The sequence below is a fragment of the Ovis aries genome, chromosome 2 (assembly GCF_016772045.2).
Source record: "Ovis aries strain OAR_USU_Benz2616 breed Rambouillet chromosome 2, ARS-UI_Ramb_v3.0, whole genome shotgun sequence".
NCBI classification, from domain to species: Eukaryota; Metazoa; Chordata; class Mammalia; order Artiodactyla; family Bovidae; genus Ovis; species Ovis aries.
The window spans coordinates 220,264,706-220,285,869 of record NC_056055.1 but is presented as its reverse complement, the minus strand read 5'-3'; the positions used below and the strand labels follow the sequence as shown (position 1 = coordinate 220,285,869).

At 41.8% G+C, this 21,164-nt stretch overlaps 1 protein-coding gene and 1 non-coding gene across 2 annotated transcripts in view; both read right to left on the bottom strand.

Moving 5' to 3' along the window:
* Nucleotides 1–19,105, bottom strand: part of ARPC2 (actin related protein 2/3 complex subunit 2) — a 28,140-nt gene extending 9,035 nt beyond the window's left edge. Inside the window, exons 1-7 of the mRNA XM_027965168.2 lie at nt 19,030–19,105; nt 18,736–18,817; nt 10,761–10,795; nt 9,422–9,534; nt 5,415–5,460; nt 2,862–3,048; nt 2,174–2,267 (exon numbers count right to left, since the gene is read on the bottom strand). Coding sequence (XP_027820969.1) covers nt 2,174–2,267; nt 2,862–3,048; nt 5,415–5,460; nt 9,422–9,534; nt 10,761–10,795; nt 18,736–18,809 — 549 coding nt within the window. The 5' untranslated portion in view covers nt 18,810–18,817; nt 19,030–19,105. The remainder of the gene's footprint in view (nt 1–2,173; nt 2,268–2,861; nt 3,049–5,414; nt 5,461–9,421; nt 9,535–10,760; nt 10,796–18,735; nt 18,818–19,029) is intronic.
* On the bottom strand, nt 15,817–15,953 carry LOC114113395 (small nucleolar RNA SNORA42/SNORA80 family). The gene has a single exon (XR_003588432.1). It is a non-coding gene; the product is annotated as a small nucleolar RNA SNORA42/SNORA80 family (small nucleolar RNA).
* Nucleotides 19,106–21,164: the final 2,059 nt, after the last annotated feature.

The following is a 21,164-nucleotide window of genomic DNA, read 5'->3' as shown; positions in this document are numbered from 1 at the left end:
ATCTACCAGGTTTTCTCTGATGCTCACAGGTCATATGCCTTCAAAGCCGAGCACTAGCACATCCGTAAGAGTGGGGAATGGCCCCTCTCTGTCTTTTCCCAAATGACAGCAATAAGCATCCCTCCAAGTCAGCCTGCCAAATGTCAAGGGAGGGATGGTGTTCTGACTAGGTTGGAGGTGTATGTTGGCATGGGAAACGAGGACCCACAGCAGGCAGACAGGTGACCACGACCAGCCTCCCACGTCACAGCACTCTAGGCTAGGCATCCACTGTCCTCATTTTTCCTAGAAATTAAAATAACTAGGCCTAGGACAGTGCTTGATTTATTTTGGAGGGGAAAACCAGCAAAGTAAGTCCACATTACTAAGGTCATTTCGAGTTAAATTACCACTGCCTTTGAGTCTGGAGAGGGAGGAAGGGCTCCTGGGCATTGCCTTTTCACATGGGGCCAGGCCTGTCACTCACTGGAGACGCAATCGGTACAAAAATGCAGACGTTCTTTTCCCTTAGAGACAAGTGTCCCACCACATGGACTGTGAGGGAGAGCGTTTAAGTTCACATGCAAAAAAGAATACTCAAAATTCTCCTAAGGAACAAATCTCCAGTATACTCTCCAAGACAAGATCTGTTCAAAGTATAAAAATAAGTTAAGATGTTGTCTGGAATTAAATGGAAGACTGGTAAAAAACCCAGCCAAATCTAAATATATACTTCATAGGTTTTAAAATTGGGTTGTCAGTCTGGATTTAGCCCAATTTCTGAGCTACTGCATTTAATTCCCCTGTCAATTCTGCATAAAAACACATGAAATGCCTGTCTGAGGTTTACATTTAGGACCTAAGACATACATATCTATGTATGCACAACCATACACTTTTGAAAGTTTAGTACTCTCAAATGCTTTGTCAATATTCCAATTTTTCTGCATGGGGACTACAAAATTAGTTTCTGATTAATTAGCTTAACACAAAAAGCCACTACAGATGGTCAGATGGAGAATATCCCTTTGGAAGATTTCCCTAGCCACTTAGAATGCCTACACATAAAGTATTCTCACTATATTAAGCACAATTATTTTTCAACTCAACCTGGCAAAAGAGGTTGTCCTGGAATTCTTAAACTTCATTACCTTGCCAAAGAACAGAATGAACATACAAAGTTGTTGTTGTTTTTTTTTTTTTTTTTTAATTTAACCTCTGTACTAGACTTTGAATGCTGAGCTGTCTCATAAGAAACCAGCCAGAATAGCACTTCACCAGTGAGCGCTCATGTCCTAAAGCCAGCAACTGGTTAGCAGACAGCATGACAAAGCCACAGTGGTTGTACTGTGTCAGACCTGAGTCCAACCACACCAGAAATCCAATTACAAAACATCCTCCTAACCCCTACTACTCTTCTAGTGGATGAGCTGCTTCTGAGGGAGGAGCTCCATGGGGACCTCAGCCAAACTCAGGCCCATTCTCTTCACTGCCAGTTTGACAACTCTACACTATTAATGCATTACCTACCACCTAAGAATTTTCTCTAGACTCCATTCTGAAAAGACTTTAGGACTAATAAGCCAAGACAACAGACCTTGCTAGAAGCTTGAAGAAAACTTAAGCGGGCAGGAAACAGGACCAAGCTTTAAATCAAAGACCTCATGGCACGAAGCATACTTCATATTCAGTCATTTTGTTACTATGTGCTATGCTCAGTTGCTCAGTCATGTCTGATTCTTTGTGACCCCCTTTCTGTAGCCCACCAGGCTCCTCTGTCCAAGGGGATTCTCCAGTCAAGAATACTAGAGTGGGCTACCAGTCCAGGGCATCCTCTTTCAGGGGATCTTCCCAACCCAGGGATTGAACCCAGGTCCCCACACTGCAGGTAGATTCTTTACTGTCTGAACCAACTCTAGTTCAGTCCTGCAAAGGGCTAAAACCACTTAGAAGGGTTCTAGGGCTGCCAGTTCTTATCTTTTTAAAAAAATGTTGACTTATTATTTAGCTGTGCTGGGTTTTAGTTGTGGCATGTGGGATCTAGCTCCCTGACCAGGGATCGAACCTGGGCCCCCTTGCATTGGGGGTGAGTAATCTTAGCCGCTGGATCACGAGGGAAGTCTCTTTGATGCCAAGGTATAAGTCACTAGGCCATGGTCCCCCTATTCTCTGCCCCAAGATGTCTGCTCCATACCTGCATGAACACCTTTCCAATGACCACATCGTCGTCATCCTTAAACACTGTGCTGAAGACTACTGTGACTCTGTCTTTTTTTGACTCAACGTACCTGAGGGGAACAAAACTCATGAGTAAGTACAGAATCAGAACAGGGTTTTGTCAAGAACTTGATCTACAAGTGAAGCAGGAAGGTAAAGCCATCATAAACCTTTTAATTCATCAAACAAGGTGTGCCAGTGAGACTGAGTAATTATGGCCACGAAGTCAGTACAATAAATACAAACTTTACGTGAGGCAAGAGATGAAAATCACCCAAGGTGGACGTTATGAACTTGTCTATATGGTATGGAGTCCAGAGTTAGTTGATTCTCAGAACCCCACTTTAAAAAATATTTCTTAGAACCTACAGTCACCCTCTGCCTCCTGATTACCTAGCTAAATTACAGAAGGGGACCCAAAATATTAGTGCCTTAAAGGAAGTGCTGGATTCTCTTTTTATCTTTTGCCAACTTTCTGTAGATAAGGAGAAGCGGCCTTCTCCTTCGCCAAACCATCTACATCCTGGGTTTAAGAATTTTATGAGAAAGACACTTTGAGGGGCTTCACACAATATAGTTTAAGGTCTGACTTAGCTGAATATCTTTTGGTAAGCATATGTGATAGCCACAAGCAAGTTTTAGGACCAAATTCTAGTTATACTCACATGGTCTCATCATCCCTATAATGGATAACTGCCCTGTTCTCTCCTTCCTTGCCTTCTTCTTGGAACTGGAAGTATTTCTCAAAGACAGAGGCAAAACAGTTTCGTTTCAACATGCCAGCCTGATGCACGATGGAATCCTTGGATGCAGGCAGATTTTCAAGGTCGTATAGCAAAGAGACATTGTATCCTGGAGGGGGCGAAAAAAACACCCAATAGTTATATTAAAAAAAATAAAATAAAAAAGCTTTTTGGGTTCAAATGGCATTTGATTTTGTCTCAGTGTCCATACTTTTAACCTAAGGAGAATGTAGTCCACTCCCATCTTCCTCAAAGGGCAAATGATGTGAAATAAAACCTTAATTCTTGTAAAATTACTGTAAATATATATAGCTAATTAACAGATACCATGCAAAAAATCTAAATCAGTATCAAAGATGACTGATTACAAATAAGGAATGGGAGGAAGTCATAATCCTGGAACTTTTAGAAATTTAATGTTCCAGACACAATCGTGAAAGCAGGCTGAATATGCTATCAACCTATTAATGAGTTTCATATTTTTCTCTGACAGTTTATCATGCCAAGTGCCAACATGGTGAGCAGCTTGGTTGCTTTTTGATAAAAAATATACCCGCCTGCATGCCACTGTAAACCCTGAGAATGGAAACAGGGCAAAAACCTCAACGGGGAAAAAAAAATCTGTATACACCCCAAAAGATTTATTTGTGTGCACTGTAAATTTTTCCAAGTGTTTTAAAACATTTTACTTCATTTGATCTCCATATGAGTTGTATGAAGTAGGCCAGATATAGTTATTTTCACTTTAGAAGGAAAAAAAGGTTCAAAGAAGCCAAGTGCCTAGGACGCTTAATTATGTAACTGAATGACATACCTGTCCAAAAGCCTGTAATTGATTTTGCAAGAATATCACTGAGGATCATTTCATATTCTAAACAGATGATGGGGGAATAATTTTATCAGAACTGTATAGACTTCACATTTCTGAGTTTCTTAGACCTTTATACTTTGTTACCATTTAGTATTTTTCCAAGAGCATTCCTGAGGTCTGCGTTTTGCTGGATCTAGCCTCACTGAGAGCATCGACTGGCTATCTAAATCTCTGTTCTAGACAGGGTTTAGCACATTCTTGGCACTCCAATATTAAATAATATCAATCACCCTTCCATTTTGGGTACCTGAAAACCAGATAAACAAATGGACCACAAGATTAGATTTAAAAAAAAGGAAAATATTTAAAGCTGGGGTTTGTTAGTTTTAAGAAGCCAAATAAAACAAACTAAATAAAACTATAACTGAAGCCAGACTTAAGTATGGCTTCCAGTATGATGAAGAAAACATGATGTGAATAAAGAAAAGTAAAATCTAGTATGGCCAGCCGAGTTTTCCAAACTTGTCTAGATAAACCCACAGAGAAAAATCCAGGTCACACTCTGCTTGTTCTGATAAATTTTAGGATCTAAGTGGTGACAAGCACATCCAAGGGTTCCTTTATGCTTTTTCCACTCTAGTTATTTTTCTTTCTGAAATTCTCTGGTTCCTCTTAGAGCCTACACTGTTATTTATCTTTTGGCTTTTATTTCTGAGATATGTTTATACCATCAATTTTGGAAATAATAAATTTCAGTATTCTTTATGGAGTACAAAGTTCTCATAGACAAACACTCCAAGTAATAAGTTACATTCTGAAGGCACTTTTCTTTATTAGATACTTTGTTTCCAGAACAGCAGATAAGAGTCAAGGGAAGGTATTCTAATAAGGAGGTAAGGTGCCTTTTTTTTTTTTTTTTAAAGTAACTGCTGTTAAAGAGACAGATACACTTTCCTTTTTGGAAAGATTTAAGTCAAGGTACCAGTCATAGGATCTGAGTAACAAATATTACATTCAAGCAGTCTTACAACTTGGTCCTCACTATGGGGCCTGGCTATAGATGCCTCAGAATTTGAAACTACTACTTAATCATAGGGATAAAAATATTGTTCAGTTTTTTTCCTCTTATTTAAGCTTCCTTTAAAGCTGTGTAATATAGCTCTTCTAATCAAGGAGGCACAGATCACTGATTAGAAGAATGGATTATAGGGGCTGAAATTTCTAATTGAAAAATGTGAAAATAGCTGTAAATATTCCTTTTCCTTCTCCAAATGTGCAGTGTACAAAGGTGGTTACTGGGGGCTGGGAGGGAGAATCAATGCTGGCTTAATCTTCTCAAAAGGCATGTTAATCACTATGGGCAAACAAAGGTGGCCCTCTGGCTGAAACATTAACAAAGAGTCATTAGATCTTACCCAATAAATGTTAAAAACAGCATACATCAACTCTGTGTGACTACATCAGTAACGTGTATCCATTACTGGACAATGCAAAGCCCCTTAAAAGCTTTGTTTATGGAGACAGCTGAAGTGGGACCTGAACTCATGCAGAAATATTCATAAATAAGTAACATTTAAACAAAATCCACTGGCTAAAAAAGGCATAGCACAAACAGGACAAATCTCTTTCCAAGTCATTCCACAGCCATTCACATTACTACATACCTGATTCTGGATTTACCAAGTAACTTCCATACACCCTCTTTAATAACTAGAAAATAGAAAAACAAGCATGTTATACAAACACATGTTAATTCAAAGACCATGAGAATTTCACTATTTTCAAAGCACTGTGCATGCCGTTTTTCCTAAGCCAGCATTCTTCCTAACTTTCAAAAGGTGAATGGGAAATAGGATACAGGGAGGGAAGAAGATTTATCTGAGTTATCAAGCAAATTACTCACAGAAGTTTGATTAAGTCCAAAAGGTTAGCACTTGGTCACCCCCTTTATATGGTCTGTTCTCCTCCAGATCTTATATTGCACATAATTACCCTTTTTCTCCCTCCAAGAGAGTAAAAGAATGCTGATCTCAAGTGAGAATAGATCATGTTAGTTATCAACCAAGTACAGGCCAAACCACTAACTCAGGTGAATGAAATGGTAAAACCAGAACTGTCAGGAACTGATTCCGGTTAGCCTGCTTATCTTGAATGCTTTAAAAAGCAATGGATAATTCAATCTTAGCCAGTTATTTATACCGTGGGGGTCCACAGAAGGGTGTACTCTCTAAATGTTTTTTTCTCAAAACCAATCCTTACAGCTGGCTATTTTCCAGCTTTTTTGGAGTAAATGATAGAACAAGAGTCCCTTTTACACCTTCTTATTTTTTCTCTGATGGTGTGATTGCTCTTCTTGGTAGGAACTGCTCTGAGGCTGGCATGGTTTAAGAATCAATCTTTTTATTTGGGAAGGAACAGTTCTGACTTAAATGTTATTGACACGTTAAGCAGGAGAAAGGCAGTTATTTCGAGAGAGAGAAAAATTAAAATCACTAGAATTCAATAACCTCTTGGTATTTAATAGTCTTTATTATGTTTTAGAGGTAAGACACAGACAGGTCTTATTATTTGTCTCATTAAAATCTTAGAAGGAGTCAGCATTATTCCACAGGAAGGCAGAATTGAGGCCAAAATATCAATACTAACCCCCAGTCGTATAACAGGCTGTGGGATTTTGTCTCTATGCATCCAATTTCTAACGGTGTCACCACAAACATACTAATCATGACCCTCTTGCATTTTCTGGGATACCAAAAAAAAGGGGTACTCAAATCTAAGATAAGTTACCAAGTTAAAAGTGAACAAGAGCACAACTTGCTTTAATTGTAAGAGTGGTGTGTGTGTTTTAAAGAATCTCACTAGCCAGAGAAAAGCACTAAGAACAGACAGCACTGGAGTGGAGGCCCATGTGAGCAGGGCCACCGTCTGGTCCACTCCTGCCGTCTCAGAGCCCGTCTCCAGCATCTGGGGACTCAGATAACAGATCTGAGCAAATGTCAACGCTGTTCTTCTCATCTTACTTTCAGTGTTCTCTCCAGGTTTTTAAAAAACACATATGCTACACAAACCAGGAGCAAACCATTTATTTCATGTCCCATTTTAAAGAATTATCATATAGTGCATTCTTTCTCCTCATTCTTAAATATTTTTTAGTACTCCACATATTTATTTAACCGTTATCCTATAGCTGGAAGAAAGCCTCAACATGCAAAACCTGGACAGCAGGGTGGACTTCACAGCATGTATCAGTGATCACACTTGTTTATGTAACGTCAAACGGTAAGTAATGCCACACCTAGTTTCTCTTTGGTGACCACACACCCACTGTGAGGTATCTCTTACAGAAGAGGAACTGAAGGGAGAGGTTCAAGGTCACAGAATCTATTGGTGGCACAGAGATCTGACTTCAGGTGTCCCATATACTACTTCTCCTATATCATTTCAGGGAGAAAAAAGCAGCACCCATGTCCCATTAATAATTTTAACTATCTACAATTCTGTACTATGTGTACTTGGAGGAAGGGAAAATCAGATGTGGGAGAAACCACAGCTCCTAGTTTAGGTTCCAAGTTATTCAGTTTAAGCCCAAGATACTAAGTTAATATTCTGAGATCTAAGTGGTTCTTAGAACCAAAATTATACCAAGTTCAACTCCTCTGCTCCCTCCTCTTGGCAAAACCAGCCAACGCTTCCTAGTTCACTTCACTTGCACTTTTAACCGTGATTCACTTTGCGCCCCCTCTTCCAACCTGACACCAAGAAATCAGACCTTCCCACCTGGCAGCTGAGGCTTTCTGCTTTGAAAAAAGGCCTGTGACAAAGTAACAAGCTTCCTGCGGTTATCACAGGCTGGTCACTGTTTAACCGACTCAGGGAGCCATTTACCCTGCACTCTGCTGCAACACAGCCAATGTTACCTATTCCACCCACTTGAGTGGGCTGGTTCTCTGACCCTTGTGATAGCTACAAGAATAGCAATGTATTCTGGAGCTTCACTGTAAGGAAAGCACAGACCCGAACAGAGATTTAAGAAATCTAGCTTAACACTTTCTCTCCCTCCCAAGGAGTGTTCTTACTGCACCAACGCCTTTAAAGAGAGGGGAAGGTCTAGGGGGAATGATCACACAGTTTTTCAGTCATCTGTTCAAACGTTCAACAGTTCTTTCTAGGAAGTTGTCTTCTACCTCATCTAAAACAGGGCCACCTTAACTGCCATTTACTTCCTCTTGATCTTCATCTGGTAAAGAGTTAGCCGGTCTCACTCACATTAGTAATCTTTCAAATGCATTAAAAGACTTAAGTCTTTCTCCTGAGGCTCTTTCTTTCCAGGTAAAATGACCCTGAATGCAAATTCTCTAAACCATTCTTCTTCTCTTGAACTTGAGGCAAAATCAGAGAGGGTTTTAGCTGTTCCTTTGAACTTACAGGGCAAACCAACTGCATATGAAGAAGTAAGGGAAGTGACCGCGTATGGCTCTTGGTATCTGGCTTGGCTAACGTTAATTTTAGTTTTCAGTATCAAGATTTTGATCATATGCTTTTGTTAAACAGCTCTTTCATCACATAAATTTTAAATAAAAGCTACTACTCTCAGTAGCATGGAAACATATACACTACTGTATATAAAATAGATAGCCAATGGGAATTTGCTGTATGACTCAGGGAACACAAAATGGGGCTTTGCAACAACAAAGAAGGGTGGGAAGGGGTAAGGGGTGGGACGGAGGTTCAAGAGGGGACATATGTATACCTACAGCTAATTCATGCTGATGTATGGCAGAAACCAACACAATATTGTAAGACAATTATCATTCAATTAAAAATAAACTTAAAAAAATAACAAACTACTATCACTCTCAATCAGAAAGAAAATAGAAATGGCTGTATCTTCATTCACCACATTAAGGAGAACCTACTCTGTTAAAACTAGAAGATACTTGAAAACTGATTCAGGAACTGAGTCATACTTCCTGCTTTGAGACCCAACCACAACGTGCACACACTGGTGTAATAACATTTTCTTTCTTCCATAAATGGCTCTCCCCAGAGCAAATATAGTTCAACAGGAACCAAACCTATTGAAAGAAGTCAGTGAATAAAGCATGGCCACCAAGAGTTTCTCAACACATGGACACCCTTTCTTATTTCCCCTAAGGTAGTCATAAGGAAGAAGAGATACAGAGGCCAGTTCTAAAGAGCATTATATTAAAAAGTGTAAAGGGCAGATTTGTTCCTAAATTTCTAGAATGAGAAATTAAGCCTGTAAACTTTAAACAGACCAGAGGTTATATACCTGCTTCACAATGTAACAGAAACAGAACTGAATCCATCTTAGTCTTGCCATAGCTATTTCTGTATTGGTCAAGGAAAAGTATTCTTTGCTACATTTTTTGAGAACTAAATCTGTTTTTGTTTTCACTTGTTAGAGAACATCTTTATTTCTTCAGTGTAAAAAGCAGTCAAGCAGAGAACCAAAACCCTTTCTGAGAAACACCCTTCTTTATGACTAATGGAAATGAAGTCAAGAGCCCCTGGTTAGGTGAGCAAGCCTTCCAGAGTGGCCAGTGCCAGCATGGATGACTCAGTGCCGTGGATCTTCGAGGAGTGGCAAATTGCCAGGAAAAGGTGAGGAGGAAACAAGACTCCCAAGGAAAAGTGATGTGGAACTTACCTCATCAGCACCATGTGCCTGAAGTTCCTTGTAGAATTTCAAAGAAATACTGACCATCACTTTTGTTTTATCTCCATTAGGATTTGAAATATGATAGAGGACTCCATCAAAATCTGCCAGGAGAAGCAAATAATCTTGCTTAACTTGGGAATGGGGAGTAACATCTCAAAGTGCCTGCCTACCTGTTGCAGGGCACAAGGAGGTCTCCCTTACAAGTAGGCATGTAAGTAAAAGGATGTTCATTTAAAATCCATGTGGAAAATCAGTAGAAACACAGATAAAAATTATCGAGTACTCATCTCTTTTCTCTAAAATTACAAAGGTATTTTTACTTTAATCATCACTTTGTGCTGAAAGAATTAAAAAAACAAACAAACCAACCTTTATTGCGATGTATTTGAAACATGTATAAAAATATATACAACGAACCCCTATTCTCATCATGGCTTCAACAATTAATCAACATATGTCCATATGGCCAACCTTGTTTTCACTTAGACACAGCCCTTCCCAATGATTTATTCTGAAGCAAATCTTATACATCACGTCACTTCACCCATAAATATTTCAGAATACATCTCTAAAATAAACATAACCCCAATTCCACCGTCATGCCTAAATAAAACAACAACAACAACAACATTAAATATCCAGTCAAGCACTGAAATATTATCTCAAGAATTAAAAAAAAAAATATTGTCTTATTTGAATTAGGAGTCACACAAGGCTCACACAGTGTGTTTGGCTAGCTCTTAAATTCTTGAAACCTGGGGCTGAATGTCATTATAGGGAGCTCTGGCGTTGCTAGTTAGCAGGAGAGGGAGGGGATGATGCCTGGCCTCCAAGTCAGAGCTCTTCAGAGCTGCAAAAAGTTTTCCAAGATCACCTGGTCAAGCATTCCCATTTTATTAATAAACAGCGTGACCAACGCCTCAAAGTTCACAGAGCAAGTGAGTAGTGTCAATACCCAATTCTTTCTAGGGAAAAGAAAGCAGTAACCTCTCTCTCTGACTTGCTGAACAAGTCTCGAGTATTTTTGTAATTCTCTACTCCTCTAAGTGCTAGGCAAACTAAGATGATGGCTAAAGATAATAACATAATATTTCCAAATTTAAAAAAACCTTAGTTTGTACCACAAAATTAAACCCAAACTTTTAAAATATCAGCAGGCAACTTTATATAGCTCACTAAATCCATGAATAATGATCTAAAATAAAAGCCAGGAAAAAAAATCTGACAAGATAGGAGCCCAAACGTCAAAGCTTATTTTAGGAACAATTTTGTTTTCTATCTTTTAATATTGTGCCTTCTCTTAATAGGTGAGATAAAGGATACTTACCTGCAAATGTTACTTCTACAGCTTCTGGTTTGTTTCTGCAAAATGAAATAAAAGTCCTTTAGTTAGCTAACTATATTGCTGGGACTTCCCTGGTGGTCCAGTGGTTAAGACTCCATGCTTCCAATGCAGGGAGCACAGGTTCAAACCTTGGTCAGGGAACTAAGATCCTGCGTGCTGTGCAACACAGCCAAAAAAAGGGTAATGACACTGCTGCTTGCCTTCAGGGAGACTTGCAAAAGGCTCCGAGCTTTATTTAAGATCAGACCACCTTGATCCAGATACACAATTCATTTTTTCATGCACCTGAATCTCTACTTACTAATGGTGGAAGTCTGAAAAAAGGAAGGACAGATAAAGCTTGTTTTGCAGCTCGAATCTCTGCTGTGGTTGGTGCTCACCTTCAATTCTTAACTCCTTAAGACCATGATAGACACGTTTGTATATATGACCCACAAAATGCCCTCTTTGGGCTGCACTCTCAGCAGGAAAACTGCTAAACAGAGAGCAGAACAGTTTAAATTTACGTAAAGTGAAAGCATGAGTTCAGGCCACAGAATGATGCAGTCCTGTTCCATTTCAAAGACAATCTGAAAGTCTTCCTACACTGTTTCCCTCTTCCTTACATCACCTAAGTACCCACCATTCTCCTTTGTGAAGCCCTCTTTGGTTCTACGCTTTTTTTGGGGGGTGGGGGTGGAGGTGGTTGTTTTTAAATTTCAGTGTTGCACTTTCATACAAAGTGTAGCACAAAGTAACAGCAAAATCACTGAGAACAGTCAAGACACCTGTTTTCCAACTTTAGCCTTTTCTTCAAGACCGCGTTTTCAGACAAATTAATGCCTGCATTTCTTCATTTTCTCACCTACTCATCTTTAAAATGGGAGAACACAAATGATCCTACTTTACACAACTGCTAAAGATAAAACAAGACAACAGACACAGAAGAACTTTTCCTGGGAGGCACTGACGATCTGCCACTTTCAATGTGATTCCCAGCTGAGCCTGGTAAGTGGACTTCTGTTTGATAAATGCTGCTGAGTTATTACCCCAGAAAGCATGACATATATCCAGTTAAAAACAATAATGGTCAATTAACCTCCAGTGAAAAGCTACTTCAAATGCTTTCCTCACTTCTCCTCAAAACTCAATGGTAGGAAACCAATGAAGACTCCATAGTTTTATTAGCTAACACCCTATAACTCTAATGATTCCACTTTGTTTTATGGGCCAGCAGACAAGATATACACACTTTCACATTTATTCTTGCCTAACTTGTTCAACACCTCACCATCAAATGTGTATCTCTTTTACTATCTCCGCTCCCTCATCTGCAGAAGGAACCAAGACTGAGCTGCCCTCCAGAGTTGCTGGGAAATAACGGAATAAATAACATGGTTTATGACTGTTAAAACGCTGCTGCAAAGCTAAACCATACCTCTCAAGGAAACTGGTTTCTATTTAACATATGTTAGCCCCATTGTAAAACCAACCTACACAAATCACATATTGAGTTCCACCCTGCTTCTACAAAGCCATCCATATGTGACTTAGGAAAAGTACTTTGGGTGTCTGAGAATTGAAGCATCAAGTGGGTTTATGGACAAGGAGTGAGTTCAGGATATGATGAAAAGAACTGGATAAAAATTAAAAGTGGTTTCTGATCTTTCATTTGAAACTGTAGCCTGGTGACTAAGGCGATGAATGATCAACCACCATTTCTCACTTCTAGAAAAAACAAGAGCAAAGGAAGAAGTAGAAACATTAATCCATGGCCCATCTGAATGAGACATTAAGAGGCTGCACAACGGGGGGGAGCACTGAAACACATTTTCCTGAGGAAGGCTGGCTGTGCCAAAGAGGCAGGGTGGAGGCTTCTAAAAGCCCATGTTGTATCACTTAGTAGGAGGCTGTTCTTTTTTTTAACCTTTAGGCTTTAAGTCAGCCACAGAAGGACTGAGTTCCTCACTTTCTCACTTCATCAACCGACCAAAAAAAGATCAACTGTAGATAACAAACCTTAGGGTTCCAAAATTTTGACTCTGAAATTTTGCATTTCTCTAGGTCATAAAGTTGCCTGAGCATTGACCCCACTGGGAGAAGCTGCTAAGATCTATACTAAGTGGTTTGCTGCCTGACTTGGGAATATTTGTCATATCATTGCCATTAATATTTTAGTTTGCTATTTATGGCTGCACAGAGGTCACAGAGAAGAGAGTCAGGCTGTTGAGGAGAGCACTGGGCTGAAGGAGTCCTCCTGAGAAGTCATCTGGGGGTTAGACTTCTTGTTTAACTCTGTCCCTAACAAGGGGACTGCACTGAGTGGGAAATATACCATGACAGGGCCGTGGCTCAAGTCCAAGACCAAGTGTTTTGTGGTTTAAAAATCACGGAGCTATTGGGGAATAAAGGGCTTCCCTGGTGGCTCAGCTAGTAAAGAGTCTGCCTGCAATGCAGGAGACCACATGTAGCACAGGAGACTGGGGTTTGATTCCTGTGTCTGGAAGACCCCTGAAGCAGGAAATGGCAACTTACTCCAGTATTCTTGCCTGGAAAATCCCATGGACAGAAGCGCTTGTACGTTACAGTCCGTGGAGTTGCAATAGTCAGACATGACTTAGCGACTAAACCACAAGCAACCACAGACAGGAATAAGATTGGTCTGGGAGCAAGTGTACTCTTAACTGGCCAAAAGAACGTTAGTCACTCAGTTGTGTCCGACTCTTTGGGACCCCATGGACTATAGCCCACCAGACTCCTCTATTGAATTCTCTAGGCAAGAATACCGGAGTGGGTTGCCATGCCCTTCTCCAGGGGATCTTCCCAACCCACGCATTGAACAGGGTCTCCTGCATTGGATTATTTACCATCTGAGCTACCACAGAAGCCCCTAGGCCAAAAGGGCAAATAGTTATTTCAGGCAGTGAGAGTAAGTTTAATCACAAAAAAAGCATGTCTTTCAGAGCTGACTCTTTACCTCAGGTTCTGTCGCTTACTGTAGCCACAGCAATGATACTTGTCGGCAAGCCAAAGGTTCCTTTTCTAGAAAATGGAGATTAAAAGCCTCTACCACACGAAGCTGCTGTGAAGACTAATTGAGAAGCTACATGCACGGCAAAGTTTCCCAACAAAGGTCTTATGACTCAGCTACAGATACGCTGAGATACCACAGCCCTTAGGGCAGCCCAGTGGCAGGATCTCCAGGCTAGACCATTCACCCAGATGTGACATACCACAACAAGGCCAGGAACCACCAGGGAAGGGTGCCTATGCAGTGCTGAATCCCTCTACTCCCTCAGCAACTCCCAAGGGCCCCAGTTTTGTCAACTGTAAATCAGAGCTGCTCTCTGTAACCCAGGCACATTTGAAATGGAAGGAAACCATGTCAAACAATCGGGAATCGGTCACCAAAACAAGGAGAAACAGAACCATATTCGTGTCAGACTGCTGCAATGTCTGGAATTCTAGAGTAAGCCAGGTGGCTATGTCCTCAGGGTTACTGACAGGACAGCACAAGACACTAAAACATACTCAATTCCTTTAGAAAAAATTTCTTCCTCTCCTTTTTCTAAGGAAGTTTCTAGAATGTCACTAAAGAACTCTTGGTAACTGTTACTATCCAATCTTCTTTTCTCATTAAGGATTTTGGAGTTTTTACTCCTGAACACATCCAGTTCCTTGTTGTGCATTTATGTCCCTCTTCTTGTTACGGTTTCTATGAGCTGAATTAGAAAAATTATTGAATTCTGCTCATTATCTCATCATAAAGTTTTTGATTAATCTCCTATAAGTCCTCTCTAAGGCTCCCATCATCCTTTTTGAGCAAAGCCTACAAAAAATGGATCATATTAGGTAAGAGGCAGTCCTACTCTCCTAAAGCATGTCTCAAAATAACAAACAGGGTCTAAAAGCTGATTCACACAATGTCAGAAGAAGGATAAACTCCTAAAGAAACCAAGAACCATTCTATTTGGCTTCATCAAACGTGTACTAAGCTGACTATACACACAGTAAGAATTCTGGGGAAACAAAGATGATAGAACCATACACCCTGCCACTAAGAGTTGCAGGTTTGGTACACACAAAAGGAACACAGCGCTGGGGCCTCATGCCCAAAGTAGTTCCAAGGCAGCCAGAGAGTGGGCAGCGGTGTGTGACTACAGTGACCGGTAAAAAGACCAACCAGATCACCTCAGCAAGTCAGCCACTACATCCAGTTTCTCCTAAATGCTTAAACAATGTCCTAATTCCAAATCACTTCTCAGCAGTCTGCCTCCCTGAGGACACATGCAGCATATTTGGGAATGAGAAGGTATCAGCAAGATTTAATTTATTCCTCGCTCAAATTTCTCCTCCCACAGTCCTTGCCCACCCCAACTGGCATGGCTTGCCTACTGAGCTTCACTCCCCCTCACAGAAGCACAGCTTCCCACAATATGCACAGCTGTGGCAAGGAGCCAGCACGCACTTAAAATCAACAGCAATTCGCATCTGGCAGCATTTTCTCAATGTTGCACTCCAGACTAGAGTGAAGTTGACAAGCCTAGCTTTGGAGGCTATAAAGGTTCTTGGTGTGTATACAGTAACAAAAGAATTAAATTAATTTGCCAGAATACTTAATTGCGAGCTTAAGTAAGAATTCCTAAATGGTTGGAAAAAAAAAGCCAAACCAAAAAACTGTGACAAGACCTGCACATGAGGTTATCTGCAGTGTTGCGCACAGCTTCTTAATCAGTGACAGTCTCTCAGTTTGGAGGCTGTCGAGAAGACAATTTACCAATAATTATCACTTTGTGGGGCTACAGGAATCATTTCAATAAGCCACCTTCCCAGGAGTGTGGTGGGAAAAAAAAAGAAAAAGTAATTTGCCTGGAATGGCTCTCAGGCTTTGTCAAAACTGCCTCCAAGTTAAAAGATCTTCATGACTAAATATATTTTTAAGCAATTTATGACAGAATTGCTTTACTTGAAGGAAATTTAGACTTTTAGAAGGATGTCACAGGCAAGAAGATCCAGCAAGATAATCTGAGAGGCATCATTTTTTCTCTTTCTTGTTTCATGCTATACAACCCCCTTCAGTGCTCACAGCCCACAAGTAAGGAGGCTGGGCAATGGTTCGAGGCTGCAATTTACTCTGGCATGGGTACACTATGAGAGGCCCACAGAGGAGGACCTGCCATAAATCCATTACCATGCTCCGAGATGCATCACTTAAAATAAGATCAACTTCAAAAGGAAAATTACTCTGTGTTCTGAAATATATACCGCAAAACTATTTTTAAGACTACCTCATGCTCACGTTTTCAGTAGCTGCAACAGGGCTGTCCAAGGGACTTTCTGCAATAATGGAAATGTCCTACATCTGGCTGTCCACATCTGGCTGCTTCTAACCACGTGTGGCAACTGAGCCCCAGAACTGTGGCTAGTGTGACTGAGGAGCTTTATTTTAATTCACTTTTTTATTTCAACCTGACTAGCCACATGTAGTTATTGGCTATCACCGGGCATTGCGGAGCTGGAGGATTCACTATGGGGAAGGCTGCGCAGAACCTCATTTCCCCAACTGGGAAAAGCAGGGCGGAGCTGACCTCTCCCAGCAGGTTCCCACAACGGCCAAGCCTTTCCAATCTCAAAGGTTTCTCCTTAGAGCTACTGCCTTTCTTTAATCTTTCTCTGATCTCTACCCCAAAATGTGTCCCCCCTTAGGTCCTCTGTAATGCTGCCATACTCTTAGAAAGGTCCCCCTTTCCTGTTCCTGTTTGGGGCTGAGCATTGAGAGAACCCTGTAAATGTTCATGATTATCACACCAGTTATTATTTTCTAAAAGTTCTGGCTAGGCATGCACCTTGATAAATAGTTAACTACTTGATAAATACTTAAAGACTTTACTGCTGCCTCACCTTACTAGTATGCCTAGAAACTTCTAGGCTTCTTCTAGGTGTTACATTTGCAATCCCAGGCAAACCCTACCTGTTAGGCTGAATATCACAGTCTCTTTTCAAAGTGATTTTCAGCAGAGTATGTTCTGAATCAACTTACTTAAAGTCACATCTCAACTGGAAGACAGGCCAGAAAAAAACAAACAATTTGCTGCCATGCCCTAAGATTCAACATTGTTACAACATATACTTTGTAAAAAAAAATGTGGAGAAGTTCTAAATTATGCCTTCCAGACTTGTGTGACTACTTACTCCCAGATGAAATAGTTAGTAGCTCTTTTTAAGAGTAATGTTCTAAAAGGAAAAGAGCTGAAGCTATGAATAATGGGCTACATTTCAGAGTCACAAGTTATTAATAAACAAGCAGATGTGAACGTACTCCTACACTACAAGGCGTGCTTCTACTTGAAATGCACAGGCATTTATCTTGTAGATCAGCTTATAACCACTCAGGTCTCATTTTTCGCTAGTCTAAACCTGAGAATTCACTTGAGACAAGCTGTGAAAATGCAGAAGTTAATTTAACTTCCTCCTATGTGCTACACTGCTCAAAAAAGTACACAGCAATCACCCAAAATAAGCCACTAAGCTGATTCGCTTGAAATTTAAAATGCAAAGGAACTGGTAAGTGAGGCGGAAGACAAGCAGCAACTCAGCCTAAAATATAAGCAACTGCAGCCCCTGGCAGGAAACAGTCACTACTGCTCACTGTGTTGCTTCAAGGAAAGCTGTGCTTTGTACTACAGATAAAACCTGTGGCCTTATAAAAGAGATAGGAGACAATATATTCAATTTAAGAGGCAGGTAATAAGTATTTTTTTAAAATGCCTCCAAGCCACAAGTTCATTATGTCCACTTAGAAATTCCCTCCACCAATCTTCTCCCATCGGTGGCTCCCCAAGCACTTACTTTATTATTAGTTCCCAGTTCACCAGAAACGGTTTGCACTATTTCCTCAACTGTGTAACCAAGATGTGAAGTTCCCATCCTCACACATGGGGAAATGAGGCAAAGGGACTGGCCACAAGCCATCAAAAATTAGAAGTTAAAACCGATGCTTTGGTTCATGTATTAAATATTATATTAGAAAAGCAAAGCAGCTTTGGGGGAGGAGGTCGTCTTCTATTGATTCTTGTGTCTTACACCGAAGGCTGCTTTAGAAACATGTCCTAAAGCCCACTTTTAAAAAGGCCAATGGTTAACAAACAGGTCTTATCTGAGAACTTTATTATAGACTCTGGAGGCTTTTAAGTGTGTATCTGGGCCGGAATGACTACACTAGAAATCACAGACCCGGGGTATGGTACAAAGATTTAAAAGATATCCAGATAGAGGACAGTGAGTGGGGAAAAAAGAATCAGGACCTCAGAAGAGCGATAAGAAAGGCGTATGGATGGGGGGGGGGACTATTAACTTTGCTCGAGAAATGTAACAAAATGACCAGTCTCTCTCACAGTAGGGTTCGGGGAAGTAAAACTAGAGAGATCAACGGGTTTTCCGGCTGCAAGGCAGGGCCTGCCTTCAGTCTTCTGCTCCTTTAGAAGAGAAGATGGGGGTGGGGAGCGAGAAGATGGGTGGTGAATCTGGGCCTGCCACCTTCTTTCTTCCTCCAGTGATGGGAATTCCTGAAAACTCCTTCCAACCGAATCCCAAATCCCAGAGAAATAGGCTTTCTCTGGGTTCTGAACAATGACGGGGAATACAGAGGGAAGTGGTCCCCAGCTCGCTCCAGAGGGCAATGAGATCCTCCAGCGGAGAGTTCCGGCCCAAGCTCCCCTCACGTCCCACAGGTCTCCTGACCTTTGGCACGCGCACTCCTGTCCACTCTGCTTCCGCATCCCTCCTCTGAGCCTCTCCCTACGCATCTCTGCCCCTCACCCCACCGCGCCCAATCACCTCCCACGTCTAACCCCGCCGGGGCAGTCCCCACACCCGGCCAGGTCTCCCACCTCCCTCCTATGGGTCTGGAGGACTGAACGATCATCAGGGGTCAACTCTTGCCTCCCCCGCCACCCACCGGCCCCAGGCGCGCGCTCACCCGGCGGCCGCGTTCTCGAACTTGAGCGCGAGAGTCTCCTCGATGATGCGGTTGTTCACCTCCAGCAGGATCATGGCGGCGGCTGCCCCGGACAGGGGAAGGAGAAACAAGGGCGGGTGAGGGTGGGTAAGGGAGGAAAGGACAGAGGGAGCGGCCCTGCTGCCCCTTGAGGGGGGCTGGGTGGGGTAGGAGGTTAGGGAAGAAGGGGAAAGGGACCGGGGTGGGAGAAGGGGAAAACCTGCGCGCTGGCCCGCGCACGCACTGACTGTGGAGACACCCACCCACCCGACCGACCTGGCCCCTGAAGCCTGAACCCGCCTGCCGAGCCGCCGCCGCCGCCGCTGCCGCCTCACCGACAAGCCTGGTCCCCGCCCAGCCCCCGGCTCTAGCCGGCCACTTCCGCTCTCACACCCACTTCCGCTCGCCGCCCGGACGCGCGGCCCCGCGGCGCCATTTCCGCTCCGACCCCTCGTGCACGCGCACGCAATCGCGCCGGGCAGGGGGCGGGGTGGAGATGTGAGGGGGGAGTTGGTGGTGGTGCTGCCGCGCTTGCGCACGTGCGATGCCAGTAGTCTCAGCTCCTCTTGGCTAGTTATCCCTACCGTCTCCCGGCCTCCTATCGTTCCCCGAGGTCCACCTGGCGGTCCGGTCCCGTACTCCCCAAAGGTTTACTTCCACTCTTCCGGTCTTGTAATTTCAGAGGCCCTGCAAGAAGCTCGCACTTGTCATCTCCCAGCGAGCTTCTTTGCTCTCAGCTTGTCAGTGACCCTTCCTCGTGCCACACCAATGGCTGTCCAGAGGCACCGTCGCTCATTCATTTCACCAAATGTGTAGTGGGCTTCTGCTCTGCGCTGGGGATACAGTGAAACACATGAGGTCCCGCCCTCGAGGAGATTATAGTCTGGTGAAGGAAACGGACAGATTCTCAATTTATCTAACTACAGATTGTTAGCAAGGTCAAGGAAGAAAAGGAATGAGAAGTCACCGAAGTGAATAAGCCTACCTAGATTCCTGTCATGCCTCCATTTCTGTGCCTAGAGTTGCCTCCAGGTGCCCCGAACATGATTTTTCTCTGCTTTTGAAACCCTTTCATTCCAGTACCTCTGCCAGAGACATATATATATTTAAACTTATCTGCATGTGGAAAACGAACTCATTTTTGTGCTGCGTCTGTGTCTTATGCCTGTGCGTCTTGTTTTGTCTTTTTCTCCGAGGAGAATCGAACAAATGTAGTTGAGTTCTCTTTACATGTATTGATTTACTTTCTGCTACGTGCTCTTGGTAAAGGGAGGGATGGGGAATGCAAAAATGAACAAATAACTAGCCCTTGTCATGAAGGCCCAGATAGCCCTTCAAAATGGATTTCTTTGCTTACCGACCATGGATAAACTTCCATTTGAAACTACTCCCACATTATATGCTAATGTTTTAACATAGTTTATTGAACTAAAATAATGCAGATACATAGCTTTAAAATACATACATATACTAGAAGGCTTGTAATGAAAAAAGTTGTTCCCTGGCCTACTCTTTAGAGGCAATAGTCTCAACTCTATTACATACTCATCCAGGTTAGATCCATATGTCTAAATAAATCCATATACTTCTAATTCTTGATTTATTCATTTTAAGGGTTATTTGTTGACTTCCTGCTATGACAGTTAAAAACATGAGTCTATCACTTCTGTTACCCACCTCCCTTATTTATGTAAAAATTTTAGTTAAACCAATAATCAGCATTTAAATTATGTATGCAAATACTGTTTACCAATGAGCCAATGGGTACTACAGCCGTAGCCCTTCATTTTTCTTAGAATTAATTATTGCCTTTTTTGCCCTCTCTTGTTAGTTTTTTGTATTATTTACAGTTGGTTGCCCCCACCCCTGAAAGTGCTCTTAAGACTGTCCAAAAGTCTGGCAGTATTTTCTGTATACTCAAATGCATAAGTTCTATTTTTGCTCTAGAATCTTTGTCCCAGAGTCTCCTTCCTCTTGTTTCAATCGGAACTGACTGCTCTCTAGACTTCCTGAACAGTTGTCATTCTGGGATTTTCCTGGGCTGGTTTTGCCCATTTCACGGATCCCATGCCATCCCCTTTCTTAGTTTACTTCCTTGTTTTGCTGAAGCACCGCCTCTGGTAACTTCGAAAGGAAAAGGCATAGGGGGATGTATTGGAATCTTTGGATATTTTAAAATCTATTTTATCTTAATACTTGATTTGTAGTTGAATTTATAGTTGGGCTGGTTATTGAATTTAAGGTTTGAAAATAATTTCCTGTCATAATTTTATAATGTCATAATTTATTCATTTTCTTCTACCTTCCAGGTTGCTATTGTGAAAAGCCTGATTCCTATTCATATTCCTGATCCTTTGGATGTTACATCTTCTCTGCCTCTGGAGGCTTTAGGATTTTTTCTTTAGGCTGTG